The sequence below is a fragment of the Centroberyx gerrardi genome, chromosome 6, assembly GCF_048128805.1.
Source record: "Centroberyx gerrardi isolate f3 chromosome 6, fCenGer3.hap1.cur.20231027, whole genome shotgun sequence".
Taxonomy (NCBI): domain Eukaryota; kingdom Metazoa; phylum Chordata; class Actinopteri; order Beryciformes; family Berycidae; genus Centroberyx; species Centroberyx gerrardi.
In genome coordinates, this window is record NC_136002.1 from 16042922 (window position 1) to 16066764 (window position 23843).

Sequence of the window (23843 nt, forward strand, 5' to 3'; positions counted from 1 at the left end):
ATCATCATCATCATCATCACCATAATCATCATGGTCGTCATCCTTCCGACCAATGGAAACTCACCTTGATGGGTTTTCCATCAGGCGTCAGCACTTCCTCTGAAAGCTCCATCATCTTCAGAGCCATGTGTGCGATTGGCTTAGCATGGCTGTCAATCTTCTTGTGGAGTCCGCCTGCTACACAGTAGGCGTCACCTATCGTCTCGATCTGTATGGGAATTGGAGGAGACGATGGGGAGGAGGGGCATAAGGAATTTGGCATGAGTTAATTTGATATGCCTTGGTAAGCCTTGGGAAGCCTTTTGATTACTCACACCACCTCCACTGGGTGGTAGGAATTGGACACACCCCTCACTGTAATGTTATAACTTTACTATACAAACACTACTTAAAGAACCCCCCCCCAAAAAAAAAAAATGCATTATTGTAATAATAAAACAATAAATAAACTCACAATTAATTGACAAATTCAGTCATTTTAACCACCGTCGTGGTAATGTCTAAAGCATATGGGAGTAAAGCGATCTGTTAATTGAATTTGTTCAAAATGAAACAAGAAAACAACCATGGACAAAAAAAGCTTTTGACCTCAAAGTCATATGATTGTAATTACAAATTGATTTCCACCAGTCATTTTTATAATTTTAAAATTGTGACACTAAAATTTTATGTTTGAATGAAATTCTCAACTGTTATAAGATATGGGAGTCAGAGTCAACTAAAGACTTCCTTTCCCCATTGCAAAGGAGCTTTAGCAAAGGGAAACCACTCCCAGATTCCAACTACAATGATCAGAGATAGCGCTCATAATCACTAAAACCTAAATCAAGATAGCTTATTAAATGTTATTAGATTCAGCCAATCATGATTTTTATAGAAGACCTGACAAATGAGATAGAATGACAAATCTTTCACCGTTCAAGAATTATTGCCCATAGCCAAATTCATACTGAATCCAGGTGAATAAAGCAAATAAGGAATGCCATTTTCATGTGTGTGTTGCCATATTTCCCACAGTTGAAAGAGTGGGCTACGTGTCATGACAGTTGACAAAGCCCTGATGAAAGAAAAGAGAGATAGCGAGAGTGAGGAGGAAAAGAAATGAACAAAGAGAGCGGAGTGAAAAAACAAGGAGACAAACTGCTCTCATTTACCACCAGTTCAGTCATTTAGACAGAGTAACCATGACAATGGCAACATATGGGTGACTCTCTCCCTCTCCTCTCCACGTCCTCCTGTTCTCTCTTTCTCTCTCTTGCACACACACACACACACACACACACACACACACACACACACACACACACAGAGCTCTCATTCTTTGACTCTCATACACATAATCGCTCTCTACACTCAATCTCACTGCCTGCCTCTCTATTTTCCATCTCATATCTGACATTTCTGATAGATAACACATAGAAGAAAAGCAAGTTTATATGGGAAGGTGGCAAGGATATAGTGTTGTCAGAAGGATCAAGAAGTGAAGATCAAGGAGAGAGGAAGGAAGGAAAGAAAGGGTGAAAATGAGGAGAAAAAACACAGGGCTAGGGAAGAGTAAACAAGATGGGGTGCAAGGGGAAGTAAAGAGAAGGAAGCAAAGGCAGAGGGTAGTTAGTCAGGGAGAAAGAAAGAAAGAAAGAAAGAAAGAAAGACAGAGATGGATGAGAGGATGGATAAAAGTAGGAGGCTGTTGAAGCCAGTGGGCTCTTAAGGAAAATAGATAGAAAGGAAGGAAGGAAGGAAGGATGCACAGAGGGATGGCTGTAACTAGGCCCTGTAACTAGGCCCTGCTCTGCCCAGCCACACTGTCAGAGGAACAATATTGACACATCGTTGTTAAGCTCCCACAGATTAGCCATTAATCAGTTACTTTTTCCACACACACACACACACACACACACGGTATCTGAGTATGTGTGTGCTTATGACCATATATCTGCAGACCCATGAGTGTACCTTTGTTTATCTGAGTGCACACAAAAACACATATACTATGCCTTCCAAATATCCATATCATGTACCTTATAGATTGTGTGTAGTGAAGGAGAAAGTGTGTGTATGTGTGTGTGTGTGTATATGTGTGTGTCTGTGTCTGTCTACCGACCTTATAAACGTCCAGAATGCCACACTGGTAGTCGAAGCGCGTGTACAGCTCGTTCAGCATGGAGATGACCTGCATGGGTGTGCACTGGGCGCACACGGCGGTAAAGCCCACGATGTCCGAGAACAGCATGGTGACATCATCAAATTTGCGTGCGGGCACGGGCTGACCCTGCCACAGTTTCTGGGCCACATCGCCCGGAAATATGGAGTAGAGGAGATCCACGGTTCTCCGCTTTTCCTCCTCCAATGCTTGGTGAGTCCGCTCCAATGTGGCCTGGGAGAGAGGGGGGGAGGAGGGAGATCGATTTGTTCTGTGTGATTTGCTTTGATGAAGGTATTGATGACAATGATGTTGAAGGGGTACTGTACCAAATTCAGATTGCTGGTACATGTGAATCTATTTGCGGAATAAATTTTATTTTATTTGTGATATTTGTGCATAGGCTTATTTGTGTGTGGGCGAGTTTCTCTATGCCTGAGTCTGTCTGATACACTACTATACCATTATTTGGGCAGGCAAGTAGACTAAGACATACAGTAACTATTTATAACAATGGCCTAGGGCAGTAGTTGCAGTAGGAGAGAGAGTGACGCCACACTGTTGGCCAGTGAGCAGCTGCATGGGAGCGGGTCAAGACTCTGTGACTTGCTCAAGGATACTTTGACAGCAAGTTATGAGGAAGAGTTACTTCCAGTTGGCAGATTTCCGCACCTGATAGGAAACCAACCACAAAACAGAGATTTACCATGCATACATACTATGTCTGGGGGATTTTTGGTATTACATAATAGCTAAATGTCTAATTGTGGGTCATAGCAAAAAAAAACAGTTTGCATTATCCATTCTGGTCAGACAGTACCAGCAGGTGGAATATGTTTTCACTGAAAAACAAAGCAACAAGGAAGCAAAAAGTCTGATTGGCTACTCTTCAGCTGACAATGACAAACTGGTCAACCATCACCACATTAGATGAGTTCAGTTGCCCTGCTCTAATGGATTGACCCAGTTAGTTGATCCAACGGGGTGGGCTGTCTGTACACAGAGATAGGGTTAATGACAGTGGTAAATCAAGCCCTTTTACCTTGAGTTTGTCCATCCTCTTCTTTAGGCCATCCTGGGCCTTGGCCTGCTCCCCCACCAGGATGACGTCCCGTGTGGCATCGTGGATGGGGATGTCTGACAGGTGGAGGCCCCTGCCCATCAGTTCCTCCAGCTTATCAACACGCGGCGAGCCCAGGAACATCAAGGAGCAGGACTCGGGTACATGGATCATCTGACCCTTCAACTCCATCACCTGGGGGAGAGGGCAATCAGATGGGAGAGAAACCCAGTAGTGAACACCGCGCTCATTTACATAAAATTGACTTGTACTCAACTTTTTTCCCTCCCCGTGCTTGGTTCACACCACAAGCTATCCCAGCATGCCCTGCGCAGTGAACTGCTCACATCTCATAGAAAATGAATGGAGGCAGCATCAATCACTTGGTGAACAAAAGGCAGTGAGAGAGGAAGAAAGCGAATGAGTTTGACTGCTGTGTGTATAGGCGCATCTCTTTTCATTCCAGGTTGTGGCTGCAGTTGGGCAGCATCAGTTTGATCCTCGACTCTCTCTCCCTCTTTGCATCTGGTGGTTGTTGTTGTTCATGGAGACCCAGGCGGCACTGCCATCCCTGCAGCAGCTGTCATTCTTATGATGACCTTGATGACAACATTGACGATGGTGACCAAATTGGCGTTGATGCCCCTGTGCCAGATCCAGATATTCATTCAAGTGTTGTTATTCTGTTTATTCTGTTTATTTTGTTATTGTATTTTATTATTCTGTGTGAATGTTCATTTTGTTATCAACATTTAATCTGTGTTTGCCCACTCTTGACACCTGTTGCACACTTGACCATCCTGGAAGGGGGATCCCTCTCTGTGAGGCTCTTGCCAAGGTTTATTCCACTTTTGTTTTCCTAATGAGGCTTTCATGGGAGTTTTTCCTTGTTCTCGTTGAGGGTCTAAGGGAGGGTAGTGCCGTTATAAGATATTGTTTCTAAATGTGGGCATTGTGAATCCCTTTGAAATTGTAACTGTTATTAAGGGCTACACAAATAAACTAGACTGGAAAGGGGGTGGTGATAAAGAAAAGGAAAACCCTGAGACAGAGAGTGGTGGGGGAGGGAGAAGAGGCATCAGAAATGCTATTCAATATCATTTGACTCAATCATTTGAGAGAAAGAGAGGAAGATTGAAAATGAAACTCCCCCAATGAATGACTGGATAAAGTTTTACCATCTGAGACCCCTCCTATAATGTCTTGGTAACAGATGTGACCGTATTTTGTAGTCCTAAATATACTTTGTGGTCCTATAAGATGGCCTGAAAATAGAGAGAATAGAAATAATATGACTACCACTACTGCTGGTGCTGCTACCACACAATTACGACTACTACTAATAGAAATACTATTACTAATAATAACAGTAATACAATAAAACACAGTATTATTGTATGTAAGCAAATCAAGAAATAGCAGAGACAGAATGAGCCAGAGGAAAGGGGGGATGAGAGAGAAAGTGAGACAGTGAGAGTTGTTCATGGTAGTTTATGTTCTTTTATTAGCCATCTGGTTGCTATGGAGGTCTAGTCCACCTGATACTTTCTTTCCTCTCACCTGTGTGCTCTGCACGTATACAGGGCATCGACAGACCCATAACATTGATATGTGTACATCAATATGTATACTCACACACACACTAAAATTAAACTGCTTAATTGGGGACAGCTAATGCTTTCCTGACCACAGATGATTGTTGATTATTTGCTGAAATGGTGAAATTTTAAAGCAATAGAGCAACTTCTTTGCAAATAAACTCTTCGATCAATCTCTGCAGAGGATGAAATACACTCAGGTACCTTTTCTCAATTTTTTGATGCCAGCTTATACTATCCACTAAACACATACAGTGATAAATTAGTAAAATAAATACAGGTCACAAAACTGAAACTGTCAATATTCTCATCACGCATTGAAAAGTTGACCAAAATAGCTTATTTGCCAAAAACAAGGTGTATTGCTTCAAGGGAAAAATCCACCCTCAGATACTCTTACACTGTTTTTGTGATGTTCATTGCATTCCAGTAGTTATTTTGTGAGAAAGTGTTGTAATACCACTTTCCTTCAACCTGCCTCCTCTGCTTCTACTTCATTTGGTGATATCATACATTTCCCAGAATGACATTCAACAACCACCAGTGAACAGGTGTGAACTGCTTTTAAATAAAGGTGGGCATATGGGCATATAAATATCTAGCTAGCCAACTAGTTTATGACATTGGGGCATATCTATGATCGTAGCCACACCCTTACTTAAAACGCAGTATGTCTTGTGGCTGTTTTGCATTATGGTCTATTGAGACTACTGTCAGTGGAGTAATTGGCATCTCTGCCTACAATTCTCCCTGTATGACTATTGAACATCATGCAAAATGGTGAATCTAGAAAGAATTCTTTGCTCTTTGATTCTGAGGGACTGACGCCAAAACCTGACCAAGGTACAGTACATTGTCAATAGCTGTTTTTTAACACTGTTAAAGGTGGTTTAGGGTGGATTTTTCCTTTAAGGTCAATTTTAACAAGGGGCTTTCCATCCTGCATCCTGCATCTATTTTTGCCAGTAAAAATGGCAAGAGCCATGGCCAGTGTCATTCAGTTTCACATAGCTGCCCTAGCACATGAATGATGTGCCTTTTTCAGCTAAATCATTTATATCTTAGACTTAGAACATATACCTGCACACACACAAACACACACAAACACACACACACACACATATGTACAGCGCAGATAACAAAAATAACAGCTGGAGATTAGTATGATTTAGGGGGCGCTTTGATTTTCATTTAGGGTGGCTGGGCTTCATGCATAATGCATGACCTATATGTAAAAAGCCTGTAAAAACAAGGGTGAGCTGGTGGCGTAGTTCTTATTGAGATAATCCCGTGATCATAATGTCACAGGTTTGACCCCCACAACAGCCAGACTCCATCCAGGTGTCCTTGAAACACAAATCTCATAACATACATATGTATATAAAGGTAGACAAATATAGCCTATGGGTTTCTTAGGATAAATTAAAAGGCAATTTTGTCACAAAGATACAGATAGTTTTGTCATCCCACATGGCAGCAAGATGCCCAGACATAGGCAATACTATCAGGAATTGTATCTGCAAAATATAAATTAGAATTGGTTTCACTAGCTTCCACTCACGTCCACTCACACGTTGACAAATGTGTGTAGGACATGCACAATGTCCTTAACACAGGTGTTAAGGACAGGTCTTGTTCACAGGAGTACATGTGAACAAGACAGGCCAGTTCTTATTCCTTGCAGACATGCAAGAGAAAAATGGAAATGGACATGGGTGGCAAATTACCCCAGGAGAGGTTGAGGAAGGACATTACTGCCCCTTTGAATGTGACTATTAGCTGTTCCAGAGTGCTAACTAGTTCTGCTAGAGAGGCCCTGTGGATAGATAAGCTATTCTCTGTCTCTCTCCCTCTTCCTCTCTCTCTCTCTCTCTCTCTCTCTCTCTCTCTCTCCGATTTCCCTGTCTCTCCCTCTGGCTCCCGGTCCGTGTTTCTTTTCCTTACTCTCTCTCTCTCTCTCTGCGTCTCTCTCCATCTTCATCTGTCTGTCTCTCAGCCTCTCTCCATCCTCTCCATCTTTCTGTTTCTCCTTCTCCTTCTCCCTCTCTCTCTCCCTCTCCATAGTGTCAGATAGATTATTCCGCCAGTGAGCACACTGCAGCCCTGTTTTATTTATAGCACAACGCTCTCCTAGGTCTGCATAATACATAGTCTACATCCACATCCACACACACACACACACACACACACACACACACACAATCACACACAGCATTACCCCCCTATCCAACAGAAACACACACACTGCCTCACACTGTCTGTTTCTCAGACACACAGACATAAGTGTAAACACACATGCAAACACATATGCAGCCTTCAACCCACAGAGCCCAAGTACCAAGACACATCCATCTCCTGAAACACCCAAATCAGTGTGTACTACTGAGTGACACTTGGATAGTCACACACACAATAACACACATTAATACATACAGAGGAACACACACACATTCAGCTATAGATGTAGTGTGCTGCAGCAGTTTACCAGACGCGGTCACTCCGTACATTATAGCACACACACATTCAGCTGTAGTTGTAGCGGGCTTTACACCTGTACACAGAGCCACACAAATACACAGACATACACAGCTGTAGTCATAGTGTCCTATGGGAGTTTAAGAAACAATCACGTGAGTACACCCACTCAAACATGCACGTGTACGCACACAAACGCATGCGCACACATACACACACACATATGTATGTATGTATATATATATATATATATATATATATATGTCAGCAGTGGGAGTCAGTGGGAGGATGCGAGCAGCTGTTTCCTGAGGTTGTGTCTGGCCGAGTGGGAGGGACTACACGCCTGACATACTAACAACCATCTCCATGGAGACTATAAAACCGGGAAAGCCAGAATGCCGTCCAGAATGCCGTGGAATAACTGTAATGCTGTAATGCTGCTTGTACTAACTTAGCTTCCTCTCTCATTCTGTCTCTCATCTTCTCTGCCTTTCAATGCCTCTCTCTATATCTACGTCTGTCTCTCTCACACATACTGCATATACACTGAATGCACAAAATATTAGGGACATTTTTCATGAAGTACACTAATGAGGTGAATCCAGGTAGAAGTCTCTATCCCTTATTGATTTCCCTTATTAAATCTATACCAATCACAAAGGAGGAGATGGAGATAAAGAGAAGCAGATGAGTTAGAGAAGGATTTTTAAGCTTTGACACAATTGAGATGTGGATTGTGCAAAAAGGGGCTGCAACTCAATATCAGGAAGACGTCCCTAATATTATCTACATTCAGTGTATATGCACACACGTACATACTGTATGTCATTCTATCTCTCTACATCTCTCTGTTGCTGTCAGTGCCTGTCTCTCTTTCTGTCACCCTCATTCTCTCTCTCTGGCTCTCTCTGTCTTTCTCTCTCTCACACACACACACACACACACACACACACACACACATACACACATTGATGCACACACAGGCAGATATAAACACACACAGACGTGGACACACACAGAGAGACACACACACACACACCCCTGGAGGCTGTTGTGTTGGCCTAGTTGTGCGTCTCTGTTTTAACTCAGCACTCTCCTCTCCTTCTGCCTGCATCTCCATCATCACAGCACAGAGGGAGAGAGAGGGAGAGAGAGAAGCAAGGAGAAAGAGAGAAGGATGGTGGATAGGAGAGAAAGAGAGAGAAAGAGAGAGGGGGGAAGGGGTGGAGAGATGGGAGAGAGAAAGTGAGGTGGGAAGGCAGGGCGAGGAACGGAGGGGGATGGGAGAGAAACAGACAGAAGAGAAACAGTGGAGAGAAGAAAAAGGAGGACAAGAGAGCACATGATAGAGGGAAAGAGATAGGAAAAAGACAGAAGAAAAAGGAGGAGAAGAGCATGAGTGAGGGTAAGGGAGGCAAGGAGCAGAGAAGGCATGAGATACGGTATATGTAAGATGTATTTTTACAAAAGCAGATAAAACCACAATGGCAGACTGCAAGCAGTGGCCAGTATGTTGTGCCCCAATATTTAGCAATAACTCAATACACATCTATGTAGCAGGTGCATATACGCTGAGTCCTTATTCAGGGTCACTGCACTGTCACCACGAGGAACTGAAGCTTCAAAGTAGCTATGCACTCATAACTCTAACAGATTTTTTTTAAAATGATCTTAAATCTTAACAGATTAGCCATGTTTTCATAGTCAGACTGTCTTTATCAAGGCATTAAAACAGCTTGTATGGAAGAACTATACAGGTAGGAGAAAATAATTAGTCTGATTAAACATCTCACAGCAAAACTATCCATCTTAACAAGTAATCTACTCTAGTATTGGGCCTACTACTTGGGCCTATACATTTGTAACATGAATCTGAAACATTTGTAGTGGTTTGATATGGCACTGTATAAGTGTTGCTTTGCCTTATAATAGCAATGTTTGGGTAGCCCACACTGTCTTGTGCACATTTGATTATACAAATATACAGAATTTTATAGATTCAGGTTGGCAGCCCTATCACCAACCAACCAGGCAGCCGAAGATAGATGAAAAGGAGAGAAGAGGGGGAAGAGAGAGGAGAAATAACAGATGAAAGGACCAGAGATTGAAACAGAGGCAGAAAGAGAGAGAGGAGAGAGAGGGAGAGAGGGAGAGAGACAGACAGAGACAGAGACTGAGACAGAGAGAAAGAAATGGAGAAAGAGATGCATTGGAAATGAAAAATGGAAAAGAGAAAAGAAAGAGAGAGAGACAGAGATGGAGAGAGGGATAGCGGGAAGGGGAACGGACAGCTAATGGTTTGTCTTTTGTGAGCAGACTCTGGCATGTCAACAGACTCTCATTTGCATGAACAAGCACTGAGCAGCAGAGAGTCAATGAGTCAGCCTCTCTCCTCCATCTCTCACACACACACACACACACACACACAGACACACACACAGACACACACAATGCTGCAATGCTCTTATCTTGTCACAGATTCTGACTATATCGTGTAGTACTCTTACATCCCACTTTCACAGTAAAACGTGTACACGCCCACAAACACACATACACACACACACACGCAGACTTGACATGTAGCTTGGATAAACACACACAATTACAAAAGACCACTATGGCATGAGACATCCTTGCTGTTTCACGTGAAAGAGGCAACTGAAGGTTTGAAATGCTGCTGGCACATCATAACAAAAAAAATCATAACAAATTCATTAAATACTTGAACTGAAGGTTGGTGTGGTCCTTTGTGAAATTAGCAAGTTTCAACACTGTAGGATCTATGCAACCCATAAAAAAAACACTGACAACATTTAAATGCAGCTGGGTACAGGTAATCAGCTGATAGGACTGTTTGAGCCCCACTCAAATGAAACAACACCACATAAACACTTCAGTCAGAATACAGGAACACAATCATCCTCTGCCAGATTGAAATTTTGATCCAGTTGAAGGACACAGATGACCCTTTTGAAAATCCACTCAACGGGAGAATTTTAGTCCACTTTATGTAAATGGAAAATTGCATCAGACAACTCGGATGCTTATATTTCATCCACACGCCAGGTGGAAATGTGGCAATGTAGTTAAATGATTGCTATTTAAATCAAGAGTGCTATAGGTGGACAATTTGCAATACAGACCTGGTCAAATAAGTAAGGAAAGAATGAAAGATGTTGGGTTTAAGCAAACCATTGAATACACATGTACAATACATGTACAAAATGCCGAATTTTAATCTGCAATTTGCAGCAGAAAGCACATTGTACAAAAGACTTTCACTGTAACACATTCATCTACGCTACTTTCCAGGCTACCATAAAAGAAGAGGGAGACATAATTTGTGGTGGGCGCTACTGCACAACTCTGACGTCAGGCCTCTAACTTAGCTACTACAGCACATTCAATCTTAAACAAAAGAACAGGCTCACTTACAACGAAATATTTCAACATAATTATGAAAACCTACATACAGCAACCATTTTAATGAAAACATCCAGCAAACATTATGCACCTCACTACAACAACTTTAACTATGAAAAACATATATCAAATAGTTGTAGAATCTCAAGAAACCTGGGAACTTGGTCTAACTCTGCTGGCTCCGAAAACACTTACACAAAATTTAAATCACACAAAAAACTGAAATGGGAAGACTATCCAAACAACCGCACCGAAAAATCACCACAAAAGAAACTGTTAACTCCAGTTCAACAGGGGCTTATAGTGAAGTTTACACATGTGCAGTAACTCCTGGCCAAACTACACAACCTAAACACAGAAGCTTGCCACTAATGGCAAGCTTAAAATGCAACATGCCAGCACCCGAAATCCCACTTTCTGTACGGGCCAGTAGAAAGTCAACAGATGACGTCACAGCCTTTTTGTCCATTATTTTCTACAGTCTGTGGTTTCAACAAAAAACAATCCATTCGCAGTCTCGCAAGGTCGCATGTAACCTTACAGTGATTGCATGATTAGAAAAATACATGGGCATCAAGACTTTGATGACAATGACTTTTTCATCCAACTGAAGTAGTAAGTCTGGATGAGTGGGTTAAAAAATGAAAATATCAAGTCAGTGATTATCTCACTTTTCTACTCTATTAGAATTTCAAAAGCTTTGTCATAATTTCAACGATCAGACTAAAAATATCTATGTTTTGTCCATGACTAGTGGTGTTCTCTCTCTCTCTCTCTCTCTCTCTCTCTGCTTCTTTTCCTTCCTCTCTTTTATTCTTCTTCTCTCTGTGTTTTGTAAATTTGTCTGAAATAGACAAAGACAGGGAGAGAGATGGCAGTGATTTTCAAAGCACTCTCCATTGAACAAACAAACCATCATAGCAGTGATTTATCTGGAAACAGATCAAAGGTGGCGCTAATGTTGAAATTCTCTTTGTACTCACACACATGCAGGTTCATACATGCACACACACACACACACACACATCTCTTCTTTCAAAATGCCCTATGAATGCAATGCAGCAGCATTTGTGAAATAGAAAATCTGACATTGCAGATGCTATTTAAGAGAATACACTGTGAGCATCCTGGTGGTTCCTCCGGCTAATCCTGAGCTGCTGATAGACAGACTTGTTTCTGTCACTTGTTTAGGATTGGTAACTACTCCCTGAATCACTCCCTGTTGGTTGCTGAAAATTCTATAGGTCAACTGGCACAAAGTCAAGAGTTTCCACCTTAGTGTCCACCGGGAAACACGTTTTATTAGCTAGCAGCACTATAAACAGATACTTGTGAGAAGTGCTGGTCTTGGCTCCAGCTGTTGCTAAGTTTAGTTTTAACATCTAGTGCTCTATATTCTGAGCAGTAAAAACATGCTAAGCTCATAACACTTTCAGGAACATATAGGCCCTACAATTGTCTGGTCCTAAACAGACTCTTTGACACAGAGAGTTTGGGGACTTTTTTGATGTTGTCTACAGCGATAGCATCACTGTTGAAGAGGCAGGTGTTGTGATTGGAGCATTTTCTCTCCAATTCATTCTTGTCAAGTGAGAGAGAAAATGTCAACAGCAGCAAACATTCCAGCTGAGTAAATTTGTAACAGGTTTATGTAAACTGTGCAGGCAGAACTTGAAAATAAATGGCACTTTACAACATGTAAAAAATCTTTTTTAAAGTAACAGAAAACCTTCTCGTCTACCAAACAGGGCTAAGCTTGCTTACGGCTGCGTCCACTGCTTGGTCCAAACGATGGGCATCAATATTTATGTTGGCCATTCTGTTGTATATCAGGTAAATTCCAGGTGCTTAGCAACATAAAGATGATGTCTACCTTTGTTGGAGTGACAGCTCTGTCTCAGGTTTCTAGACCATCACCTTTCAGCTACAGCTGGATGGGAGGTCTAGCTCACTAGGCTAACAAAATGGCATCATTTCCATTGACAAGAACAAAGAATAAAAGCCAGTACTGAGAAAGAAGGTTCCTGGTGGATGTTCAGCCTCACATAGCATGCATGGTTCAAAACAGATAGCTCCACTCCTCAGTTCTGATTGGCTGAGTCACGTTCAAAGCTGCAGATCTGTGATCACATAAGTACTGAATATTAAATCACCACACACAGGTCCTAGAACTGTGTTGCTTGCCAAAATAATAAAATTGAACTACTATTTAATTATTATTTATTTAAAATAAAATATGTATTTAATGTTTAGATGTGTGTTGCTGTCTTTTAATTTTTGATATTTCTTTTTAGCCCCTACCCCCCTCCCTCAAGAGGCTTTGCCTTTTCGCCATTGTAAATAAGAATTTGTTCTTAATGACTTGCCTGGTTAAATAAAGGTCAAATAAAAAAATAAAATAAAATAAAAATAACATTCCCATTCTGTTTTTAACTACATCCACTTCGCATTGTGCCTAAAAACACCTCTTAGCTGTTCTAAAACCACTGTAAAGCACAGCGTCTCGTGGCTTATTGCTTAAATCAGTGGTTCTGGGTTTGCTGAGATGACTCAGCACTTGCACGCTGTGATGGAAATACTTTTGCAGGCATTAAAATTTCATGTATATTCTAACTTTGCCGCATTATGCCTCAACCTGCCTCAAGAAACGGCACAGAAACGAGTCTAGCCAGTCTGGCAACACGCTGATCTGTGCCACAACCTGCTGTCACCTCTGTTTGAGGATGGAGGAATGAAGGAGAGTGAGGTTGCAGCAGGTTGGAGTGAGGGAAGGGTGATTCGTTGATTAGAAAAGAGAGCCTCTGACAGCGCACCTGTGTACACCACTGTGTGCTGACCACAGTACACACACTGCGCAGAGAGAGAGATGTGATTTGACCTTTTCAGTGAGTCTCAGGATGTCTCTTGCACAGCCCATATCCCTGGGGGAAGAGATGGAGGAGGTCAGAGTGAAAGACCACCACAGGCCAGTTTCACTCACTCACACACACACACACACACACACACACACACACACACACACACACACAGAGCACAGCACAGGGGTGTTTGGCCTCTCTACCTTGGCCTGTCGCCTTCTCTCGTTGCCCTTTCTAGTGAAAATGTCAGCCCATGCTTCTGTTTCTCTCACTCTCTTTCTTTGTTTCTCTGCCCAGGTAACACAAGATTCATATGACAAAAATAAAGAAAAAAGAGACACACAAACACATAAATACTGGAACACTAATCTTTCAAGCTTCTGGTTGATGGTGTTTAGGAGCTTGCAGGCTGTGTCTAACTTAGACTTCAGCAGTGCTTTTTTTTGACAATTATGGAGCCACTGCACAGAATCAGAACACAGATGCTTCAGCTAACCCTGAACTCATATGTACACTATTCCACATATTTTTCCTCTTCTTATGCATACTCTTCCCCTTTGTTCTGACCCCCACTGCCAAATTCACTTTGAAATACATTCCTATGATTATCTGAACTCTGGTAATCATTTGACTTTTTTGCTGCCAACCTTACACTAGAATTACAATAGCATTTCACTGATCCAAATCCCTAGAGAATGGAAGTCATTCAACCAAGTGAAATGACTGAATGGTTGAAATACTTAAATACCAGGGCAACAAATCATGTTTTCACATGTATTCTATGACCTGTAAAAGCTAACTTGCAGTTACTGTAAAAGGCATGTTTGTGAGTGATCACACCTGCCCAAACTGTAATCTGGTGACACACACACACACACACACACACACACACACACACACACACACACACACAAGAAGCAACAGAAAAGGCACCTACAGTGAGGACAGTGTGCACAGAGTGAATGTGCTGGAGTACCTCTCATATCAGGGTATTTTGTGGATGGGAGAGAGGAGGAAGAGGGACAGAGGGAAAGAGATGAAAGAGAAAGCATTTGCTGAACATTTATTGTTGCTTTTCCATTTTCTATAGGTATAAATCCTTTTAAATGAATTCAATAATAATAAATAATAATAATAATTCATTACATTTATATAGCGCTTTTCAAGGCACTCAAAGCGCTTCACATATCGGCGGGGGGGGGGGGGGGGGGGGACTCATAGCACCCACCTGGGTGATGCACGGCAGCCAGTTTTGCACCAGAACGCTCACCACACATCAGCTATCTCAGTGGAGAGTTACGATTAGGTTACGAGGGATGATTAGGTGGCCATGATGGAAGGAACGCCTGTTTTTTGGGGGGAATTTTGCCAGGGCACCTCAATGAGTGTATGTGTAAGAGAGAGAGAGAGAAATGAAAGCAAGGCAGGGAATACTTGAGAGAGGAGAAATTGGTAAGAATCAGAGAGAGAGAGAGAGAGAGAGAGAGAGAGAGAATGAGAAAGATTGTGAGACAGACAGAAAGAAAGATGAAAGCTAGGAGATGTAGTGGCACTCAAGGTCTGACTGTGAAGAGGGGAATCTTGCTGCTACTGCTGCAGACATGTAGAATGTGAACATTGCGGTGTGTGTGTGTGTGCGTGTGTATGTGTGTGCGTGCGTGCGCGCGCGTGCGTGCGTGCGTATGTGCAAGGAGGATCTGTAAACATAAGCTGCTGTGTTTCATAGTCATCTGTCTAGATTAATGCACTAAACCCCGGGATTGGTTCATTTGGCCACAGCGAGGCTAAAAACCATCCAATTAGAGCTCTCTGTACACAAAGCAGGAACAAAGTATCCTAGCCCCCAGACTGCAGTTCAAAGAATTAGAAGAGGTGGAAAGGAAATGCCCTGGAGTATCAGTAATCTTCTAAAATGGCTGCCATTCCTTCCATTTTTCATAATCCTGTCATGGCAATGAACTGTTTATGAAAGTGGAGTGTTAATTCCAAAGCTGCCTTTGCCATGGTTAGTCAAGCGGTTTCTGAGTTTTATGCACAGTGACTATGCTTATATGACATCACCAATATTTCTGTGGGTATGAAATTTTGTGTACCAGCCAAAGCACAATTGAAGAATATCGACTGAAATGGGAACTCACTCTATCCACTCTAATTCTGTGTCAGGGATGAACTAGCTTCACCCTTAAACTGTTTGTGCTTACAAGCCAAATGTAATTGACTGCCAGACAGCTTAGCCCCAATTCAATCATTGCGAAAAGTATGCGCCCAAAACTCCAGCCAAGCTTGCTAACTGGCTGCAAAACAAGATCCAGTTTGTTGCCATGACTATCTGTTAGAGCGCGAGGGAACTGTGTGACAATCTGAATAAGTTAGCTACCCTTATATGAAGCATTCCCAAAGTGGACAAGCAACACTAAACATGCCCCCCCCCCCCCCCCCCCCCCCCCAAATTATTCAGTCCCCCCCTCTGAGAAACAGTGACAAATATAATATCACCATGTATTTTTTCATTCAGTCAGTGGACTGTACCTTTAAAAATTTAGTTATTTAATTAATCATTCACAGATTACAGGAAAAATATCAAAGAAGCATTGATAGAATGGAAATAGAATAGATGGAAATCTAGAACAGCTTATGTTTTACAGCTGTCCCCTTGGATGCCCAACAACAAAAACCAGGCAAACAAATATACAGTATTACTTGTAATACTTTCTTACAGCGACTGTCTCCATGAATGCTTCCTTGCAACTAGTCTGGTTTACATGTACAAATGATGCAGTAACTCCTTGGGCCAAGTAGTCAGTAAATGAAAACACTTTAGAGGGAGTTTTTCAACAAACTCAAAATGGTGGGAAATCCAATATGGCATACATTGATGATCCCAGAGGCAAATTTGTAAAGCAACAATAGCTGGTATGTGCCTCAAATTTCACATCAATTCAATTTGCGGTGTGGGAGATATACAACTGGTATATAACTGATTATTAAAAATTGTAATTTTGATGCCTCGTTTCCCAAAGTTTCGTCCAAATCCGATCAGTGGTGTCACAATACAGTATCGCTTGTGACACATGAATGGACAAACAAACAATGCAGTGCCTCCCTTGGGCCAATCAGTGTAATTTTGAAAATGCTAGAACACAGTGGTGAGATGCATAATTACCCTAGTTTTGTCAAAATCCAAACAGCTGTGTAAGATGTCACAGGTGACGGAAGAACAGATGGACAAATAAACAAGGAAACAGATGGAGAGTGACCCATAGTCCCCTTCTTGATTTCATCATGGGGGACAATAAATACTCCAGTAATTCAGGAAAAATAAAAATGAAGAAGCACTACCTGGGTTGTTTATAGTCCACTTGCAAAATACAAAGAAATTATGCAAAGAACCAAACAAACAAGGAGGTATGTGTTTGTAGTAAGCAGCTTACTGATCTTGGAACTGTAGAAAAGACATCCATGTACAGATGTCCAAGGCACACTAAGGTGGTGGATAAGTTAAAAAGCCTTTATTGAAACACGGCTAGTCAAAGACAAAAGATAAAATAACCAGCGTGTTTCAGCTCACAGGCAGCCTTCGTCCTTCACCAGGGTACCATGGCTCCCCCTCTGAGCTGAAACCCATCGATTAGGCTAGTGTTGGTAGAGGGAGTGGATGGCTTTTGGCTTGAAATACAACAATCACGTTCCCTTGGATGACATGGAGCGCCATGGATCACACAGGACGCTGTTTTGCTTATTTGAATGAGCCTGCACTTTATTTTCAGTTATTTGCAATGGTTTGTTCGTGGCAGGTGCGTATCTAATACTGTTTAACCCAAGTTTGGTTAGAAATGCATTTTACCTGGTGCCTTGTGAGGATCATGGCATCTATCTATCTATTTTACTGCTGCAATGACCTAATTTGCCTATGGGGATCAAAGAATGTTTCATCTTATTTTATCTGGTACACTCGCAGAATTGTCCCCCAGCTAGACAAGATACCTATAAGAAGCAAGGCACAAGAACTAAGAGGAGAAATACAAAGAACAACAACTACCATGCAAACACTTCTCTGTCTCAAGGTCTCAGCAAACCAGAAAAGCCAGGGAAACAATGGAGAAGAGAAAAGGGGAAACCGTGGAAACAAGGTGGAGGAAAGGAAGAGATTTTAATTCAACACTTTATTTCAACACCTTGAATCGAAGCCTCTGGGAGGGAAAACAACATAGGGAAAAACAAGAGAAAAAAGTAGGCTATACATTGAACAGAATATGTAACACATTTGGAGGGACAAAGAGAAGAGAAGAGAAGAGAAGTGCGAACTATTTGAGAAGCCAGCAAAGCGTGCGCGTACACACACACTCGTACACACACACACACACACACACACACACACACACACAGCAGTTGCAGTTGACCTGATCAATCTCTTTCTGTCAGTTCCATTTAGGATCAGGGTGTTTGGGGCTGTTGCTAACAGCATGCGGAGACCGACCAATCAATAGACAACTGGATACAGCATACAACTGGAATTGATTGATTGTGTCTGGCAAATTGGAACCAATTCAAACCTGTATATTCAAAAGACTCCTCCCATCCAAAAAGATCATAGGTTGCAGGAGTGGTGCAACGGAGGGAACATGTGGAGGAATGCTACTCCATGCAGACCAAGTGACACTAACAGTCTATTTTGAAACGGATAAAAATGAAATTCTTCTTTTATAGATGGTGTGGCCAATCCTACTCATATAAGGCAAAACTCTGCTGCTCTCCCAATACAACTGTGAATTCCTAATTAATTTTCAACAAGGAACAACTTAGATGCAAAAACTCTACCCAACTCCCCATATTTACCATGGAGCCTTCACAAGAGACAACTACTCTTTGTTTTTAAATGTATCTTCTTCAGGAGCACGCTGTGGACTTGTGTGTTTGCTACCACTTGGGATATCTGCAACAAATGGGAATCCACCAAATAGTGCAAGACCCAGCCATCTTGCACCCCAGGCATATTAAGTCAAATATTGAAAATTGTCAGTTGCTTGTCATCAAAGATAAAATATAACCTTATATGACAGCACAGAGATGGTGAGATGCTTAAGGTCCCCATAGTTCACTGTCTCTCCAGTCTGGAAAGCCTGAGTTGTGTGCTTGACAGTGTGACAGACAGCAACTGAATAAAACATTTAATAGTTTTTAACCTGAGGAATTAAAATAAATTATTTTACTCAATCATTGAATCCCACTAGAATCTTCTCATCTGTGTCGTCCCTATTATCTCTTGCAGCCTTCCTACCATCTCATTGCAGAAGAAATACTAGTAGGAGTGGACCGCAAAATTGAATGGCCATGTGCCCAGCACTAGTTTGTTTCCATACTCATATTTTCTTTGTTGCAATGGATTTTAAACCAATCATTAAATAAAAAGAGCCGTTTATTATTTCAAACATATCGTAGACTGGAGAGAAAGAAATTGGTTTCTAAGAGTCTAGCCAAACTGTACTGTAGTCTAGCCATACTGTAGCTATCTGTGGTAGCCATTGTAAAAGTCTGCCATTCTGCCGTTCTATGCTGTTCTTTCTCAAATAGTTAAAGTAGAACTGAATAGGTGTATTTTAGCACAAACCTCAGGTCTGTAAATGAACTTCTTTGAGTCTTCTGATGACTTGAAATTTGGAACTGGATTTAAATTTTCCAAATAGTTCCTTTCAGGGGCTTAGAAATATTACAGCAATAATTTACAATCACATGCAGTAACATTTGGGACCTGAACAACAGCTATATCTGTTAGCTATGACTACTTTACCTTCTCCTTGGTGCCAGCCTGCGTGCTGTCCGGCCTGGTGCGGATGGTGAAGGGGGACGCAAGCCTCAGCAGGATGCCCTGGAATGAAGGCTGCATCTTGGGTGAGACGATCTCAAAACAGTCCCTGAATGAGAGGCTCCGGTGGGGCTCGATGCGAGCCTGCCTCCTCAACCCCTCTCCAAGCTGCAGTAGCTCCATGCGGGGCCCCAGGACCAGGTGGAAGGGGAAGGCACGGCAGAACGTGGCCAGGCCGATGCACAGGTCAGTGGGGTTGGTGGAGAGTGAGAGGGGGGCCCTGGTGGAGGTCACCGAGGGAGAATTTGGGAGGGAGGAGAGGGAAGGAGGGGATGTTTTCCGGATGAGGAAGGACAGGCAAATTGAGGGAGAAGAGGTTGGGGAAGGAGAGGGAGGTGTGGGGGAGGAGGAGGGGGAGGCAATCAGGGTGTGGGTGGTGGAGTCACCGTCTGTGTGTTCTGCATCTTCATTGGGCGGTAAGGGAGTTAGAGGTGGCGCCTCCTCCACCTCAACTTCTGAGTGGAAAATCCGCCTGGCAACAGCTCTGATCAGCCCTGGCATAACCAATCCAACAACAGGAGCGGGGTTGAAACAATGAAGAAGTAACACCTTCCCTCTTCCCTCTCTTTCTCCTCTCTCTCCCACTACATCCACTCTTCTTCTGCCTTTCTCCTCCTCGTGAGGGTCCTTGCACTGGAAGGAGGGGCTCTCAGAGGAGGCACGGCGTCCCGTGGAGGTGCGAATGTGTTCCAAAATGGCGTCAAAGCCATTGAAGAAGTCCTGGAGGTTGCCGCCCACAGCCCGGAGCACTCGTTCATTCTCCTCAAAGCAGAGGCCGAAGAACTCCTCTCCAAAATGCTCTCGCAGCTCACAGAATGGTACTCCTAGGAGGGAGGAGATGTAAAACACGCACACCCTAATGTCAATGATACAGAACTGCACTCCTGTGAAGATACACACAAAAAAGTGGGCCCGTACATAATCATATATCCACACACACACCCATACACCTACGCCCACACAAAACCATACATATGGGCATTTGCAATATATGTGAGTAGGCATGTGACTATGGACATACAGAGAACTCACAGTTTAGGTCTAGGTAACAAGCACTCACAGATATTTCACAAAATATCTGCAACTTTGCTAATCCAGTCACTTTCAGCTGCCTTTTAGATAAAACCTAATGTTACTTCTACTCCTTCTGCTGCATGAAATGTTTTGGCCTAGGCTTAAATTCACCAAAAATAATTTTAAGCACATCAGCCACACAATACCAGTGTTCAAAGTAATTAAAGATCAAAGACTTGCTAAAATAATAAATATTGATAAGATAAAGTAAGCATGTTGCATGCCTGCTGACTGCATAATAACTGAGTTAACAAAATTAGGATTAGAGGATTAGAGCAAAATTAAAATTAAAGCTTAAAATATATAAAACCTGAATCCGAGAAGAAAAAAAACCAGAAAAATCCCAAAATGGGTAAAAATAAAACAGAATTTGGTGAGGGAGCTACAGACAACACAAAGTATCTCATGTCAGTTCAGACTACAGCATTCAAAAATATAGCTTCTGTCACAAACAACTATTGTCAAAGTAACATTTACAGACAGATATACAGAAACATACAAAGACACTGATACACACACACATACACACAAACACAGATGCAACTCAAATTAACATAAGCACGCACACACACATATCTGCACAAATGACTCTGACACACACAAACACCCACAAAAGCTGACAGCTGGTCAGCCATGGCCGGAGTGTGGGCAGTTATTTGATGTGAAGGAGAGGCACAGAGCAGAACGATGATCAAACGTCACACACACACACACACACACACACACACACACACACACATGTAACCTCACATACAAACACATACAGTATGTACATGCACATAAACATACATACACAAATGCAAACACACACACACACACACACACAGATACACACTCTCACAGCAGATGTTGGTTGTCTGATCAGTCAACCCTGACGCATTGCAATTAGAGTGGCTTGAACATGGCAGACTGGACAACATACACATACATACACACACACACACACACACACACACACACACACACACACACACAGGTGAGGTTGAGTATTGACTGTACTGAGGAGCATAATGACATTAAGAGTCTTGCCACGACTCAAAGAGAGAGACAAAGGGAAAGGGGAGATAGAAGAATACAAAGGGAAGGCAGAGAGGAGAAAGGGAGGAGGAAACAGAAGGGAGAAAGGAGGCAGAGAATGCTGAAAGAGAGGGGTGGAAGAAAGAAAGGCAGACAAGAGGAAGACATGAAAGAGAGAGAAGAGAGACCGAAAGACCAAAAAACAGACAGACGGACAGACAGAGAGACAGAGGAGATAATGACAAGCGATAATGGCTCTGGACAACAGAAAGATATAGAAGGAGATCTTAGACAGCACAGAGGGAGAACTAATCTGTACTGAATGACTCACCATGGACGACACGTGTGTGTGTTTTTCAAGTTAGGCCATAGAGGCTGTAGAAGCCTAGGGAATGACTCACTATGTATGTGTGTTCGTGTGTGTGTGTGTGTGTGCGTTTGCATGTGTGTATAGGTGTATGTGTGAGTCTGCATGCTTGCTAAATCATGATATCTTCCTTTTTCATTATAAGTATCTACAATGTGTTTAGAGGCCTAGCCTCTAGGGAGTGACACACTCTCTCTCTGTGTGTGTGTGTGTGTATGTGTGTCTGAACCCTCTCCACTGAGCTATACGGATACTGAAGGACACGTAGAGGAGCAGAGAGAAAAGCGGTGTGTGCGTGTGTTGGCTTGCAGTAAAAATAACACTCTACAGTGTAAGCACAATCAATCTTCAGCAAAAACATACAGTGAACACAGCCAGAAACAAAAGGATAAGCAATATTAATCTCTCTCTCTTTCTCTCTCTCACTCTCAAACACACACAGAGGACATGTCCACATGTCCATACACACACACACACACACACACACACACACACACACACACACATAACCACATACACACATAGACAGATGCAACCACATACACACACATGCAGCCTCTCTCTCCCTGCCCCCTCTTTCTTTCTGTTACAGACACACACACACATAAGACATGGTAGATCAGACTCCTGTAAGTGCACTTTCATAGAAAGTAAGCATAGTGTGAGGTGCAGGCATCATCAATCAAACTCTGATAAGTACACATTCTTGACCTGTAAGCAGAGACTGGGAAGGCATCATTAATCAGCAGGGGGAGCACCATCATTCACAGCCAAAGTTACACAGAGTATATAGGAATAAGATCGGAGAGACAGTAGAGTTTCGACATATGGTCCTATGTTATTGGTATTACTACATCCTGGTCATAAATAGCCAAGGATAGCCCATCTCAGGTAGTGATAAGGCTAGAGAGGGACAGACAGCCAACAGTCAACCTAAAAGGAAATAATATATGAAGGGTTTGATTCCAAAGCATTATATATCCATTTTGAATCAATATTTCAAAAACACAAATCATTCTATCCACAAAAGCATATTACTATTTTGTACACAGAGGTCTTAAGATGATTCATAACTTCAATAGTAACCGATAATGTGCTTTAGTTTCATGCCAGCAATCATCAAGTGTAGGCGTAGATTTTTTCAAAGGGTGGGTATCTCCAAAATGAAAGAGTTTCATTCCAAAATGTTTTTTTCCCTTTAAGTTAGACAGGTCAGTCTAGATTTATGAACTCTGTGCTGCCCTGGGTTAAATATCGCAGTGTGAAAAAGGGTGCTACATTGGCCTTGGGTCAACTCCTAACCTTGTCTAATATCATCAACAGCATATTTCTTCGCTTCAGCGCTCAATTGGAGTTTGTCATTTTAGAGACTTACTTCCTGAGGTTAAAATTGAGATGTTATGTGAAAAGAATTCATGTTTTTTTCAGTTGTCAGCATAGATCATCCATAACCAATCACAGTGGCAAAGCATTTGACGTGAAATGTAAACAGACTAAGACTGTGGATTTCAGCCTCTAGTCTCAAACCAATCTCTCAACCACTCAACACTTCATCAAGTGGTCACTTTGTGTCACTGTTTGAAAGTGTTGGTCACTGTTGGTCAGTCACTGTGTTTGTGGTTTGGTTCATTTGAGATGTGAGAAAATGAACTTGAAGATTTGTAACAGTCATTTGGCAGCATTCAAAACCCACACTTACTAAAAACTTTACACTGTACACTGTGAGCGACACAGTGTGATTAGTCTTACGTCATCCTATATTTTCGTCCAGTCCCAAATAATTTAAAGTGGATTTGTAGCTTCCATTCCAGTAAGAATTTGCATCTTCCAGTCTGATCAGAAGGATAGACACCTGCACAGTCTGACCACTTCAGAGGAAAGTTGAGCCAGACCCTGCATCCATGTTGGCAGGGGGGTCGTAGTGGGGGGAAAAGTGGGACTGACTACCCAGGGCCCCAATGCAGG

At 42.2% G+C, this 23843-nt stretch overlaps 1 protein-coding gene across 1 annotated transcript in view; it reads right to left on the reverse strand.

The window, feature by feature from the left end:
* Positions 1–23843, reverse strand: part of gucy1a2 (guanylate cyclase 1, soluble, alpha 2) — a 46074-nt gene that overhangs the window by 9312 nt on the left and 12919 nt on the right. Inside the window, exons 4-7 of the mRNA XM_071925778.2 lie at positions 19346–20244; positions 3186–3398; positions 2105–2377; positions 65–208 (exon numbers count right to left, since the gene is read on the reverse strand). Of these exons, the coding sequence (XP_071781879.1) occupies positions 65–208; positions 2105–2377; positions 3186–3398; positions 19346–20244 (1529 nt within the window). The remainder of the gene's footprint in view (positions 1–64; positions 209–2104; positions 2378–3185; positions 3399–19345; positions 20245–23843) is intronic.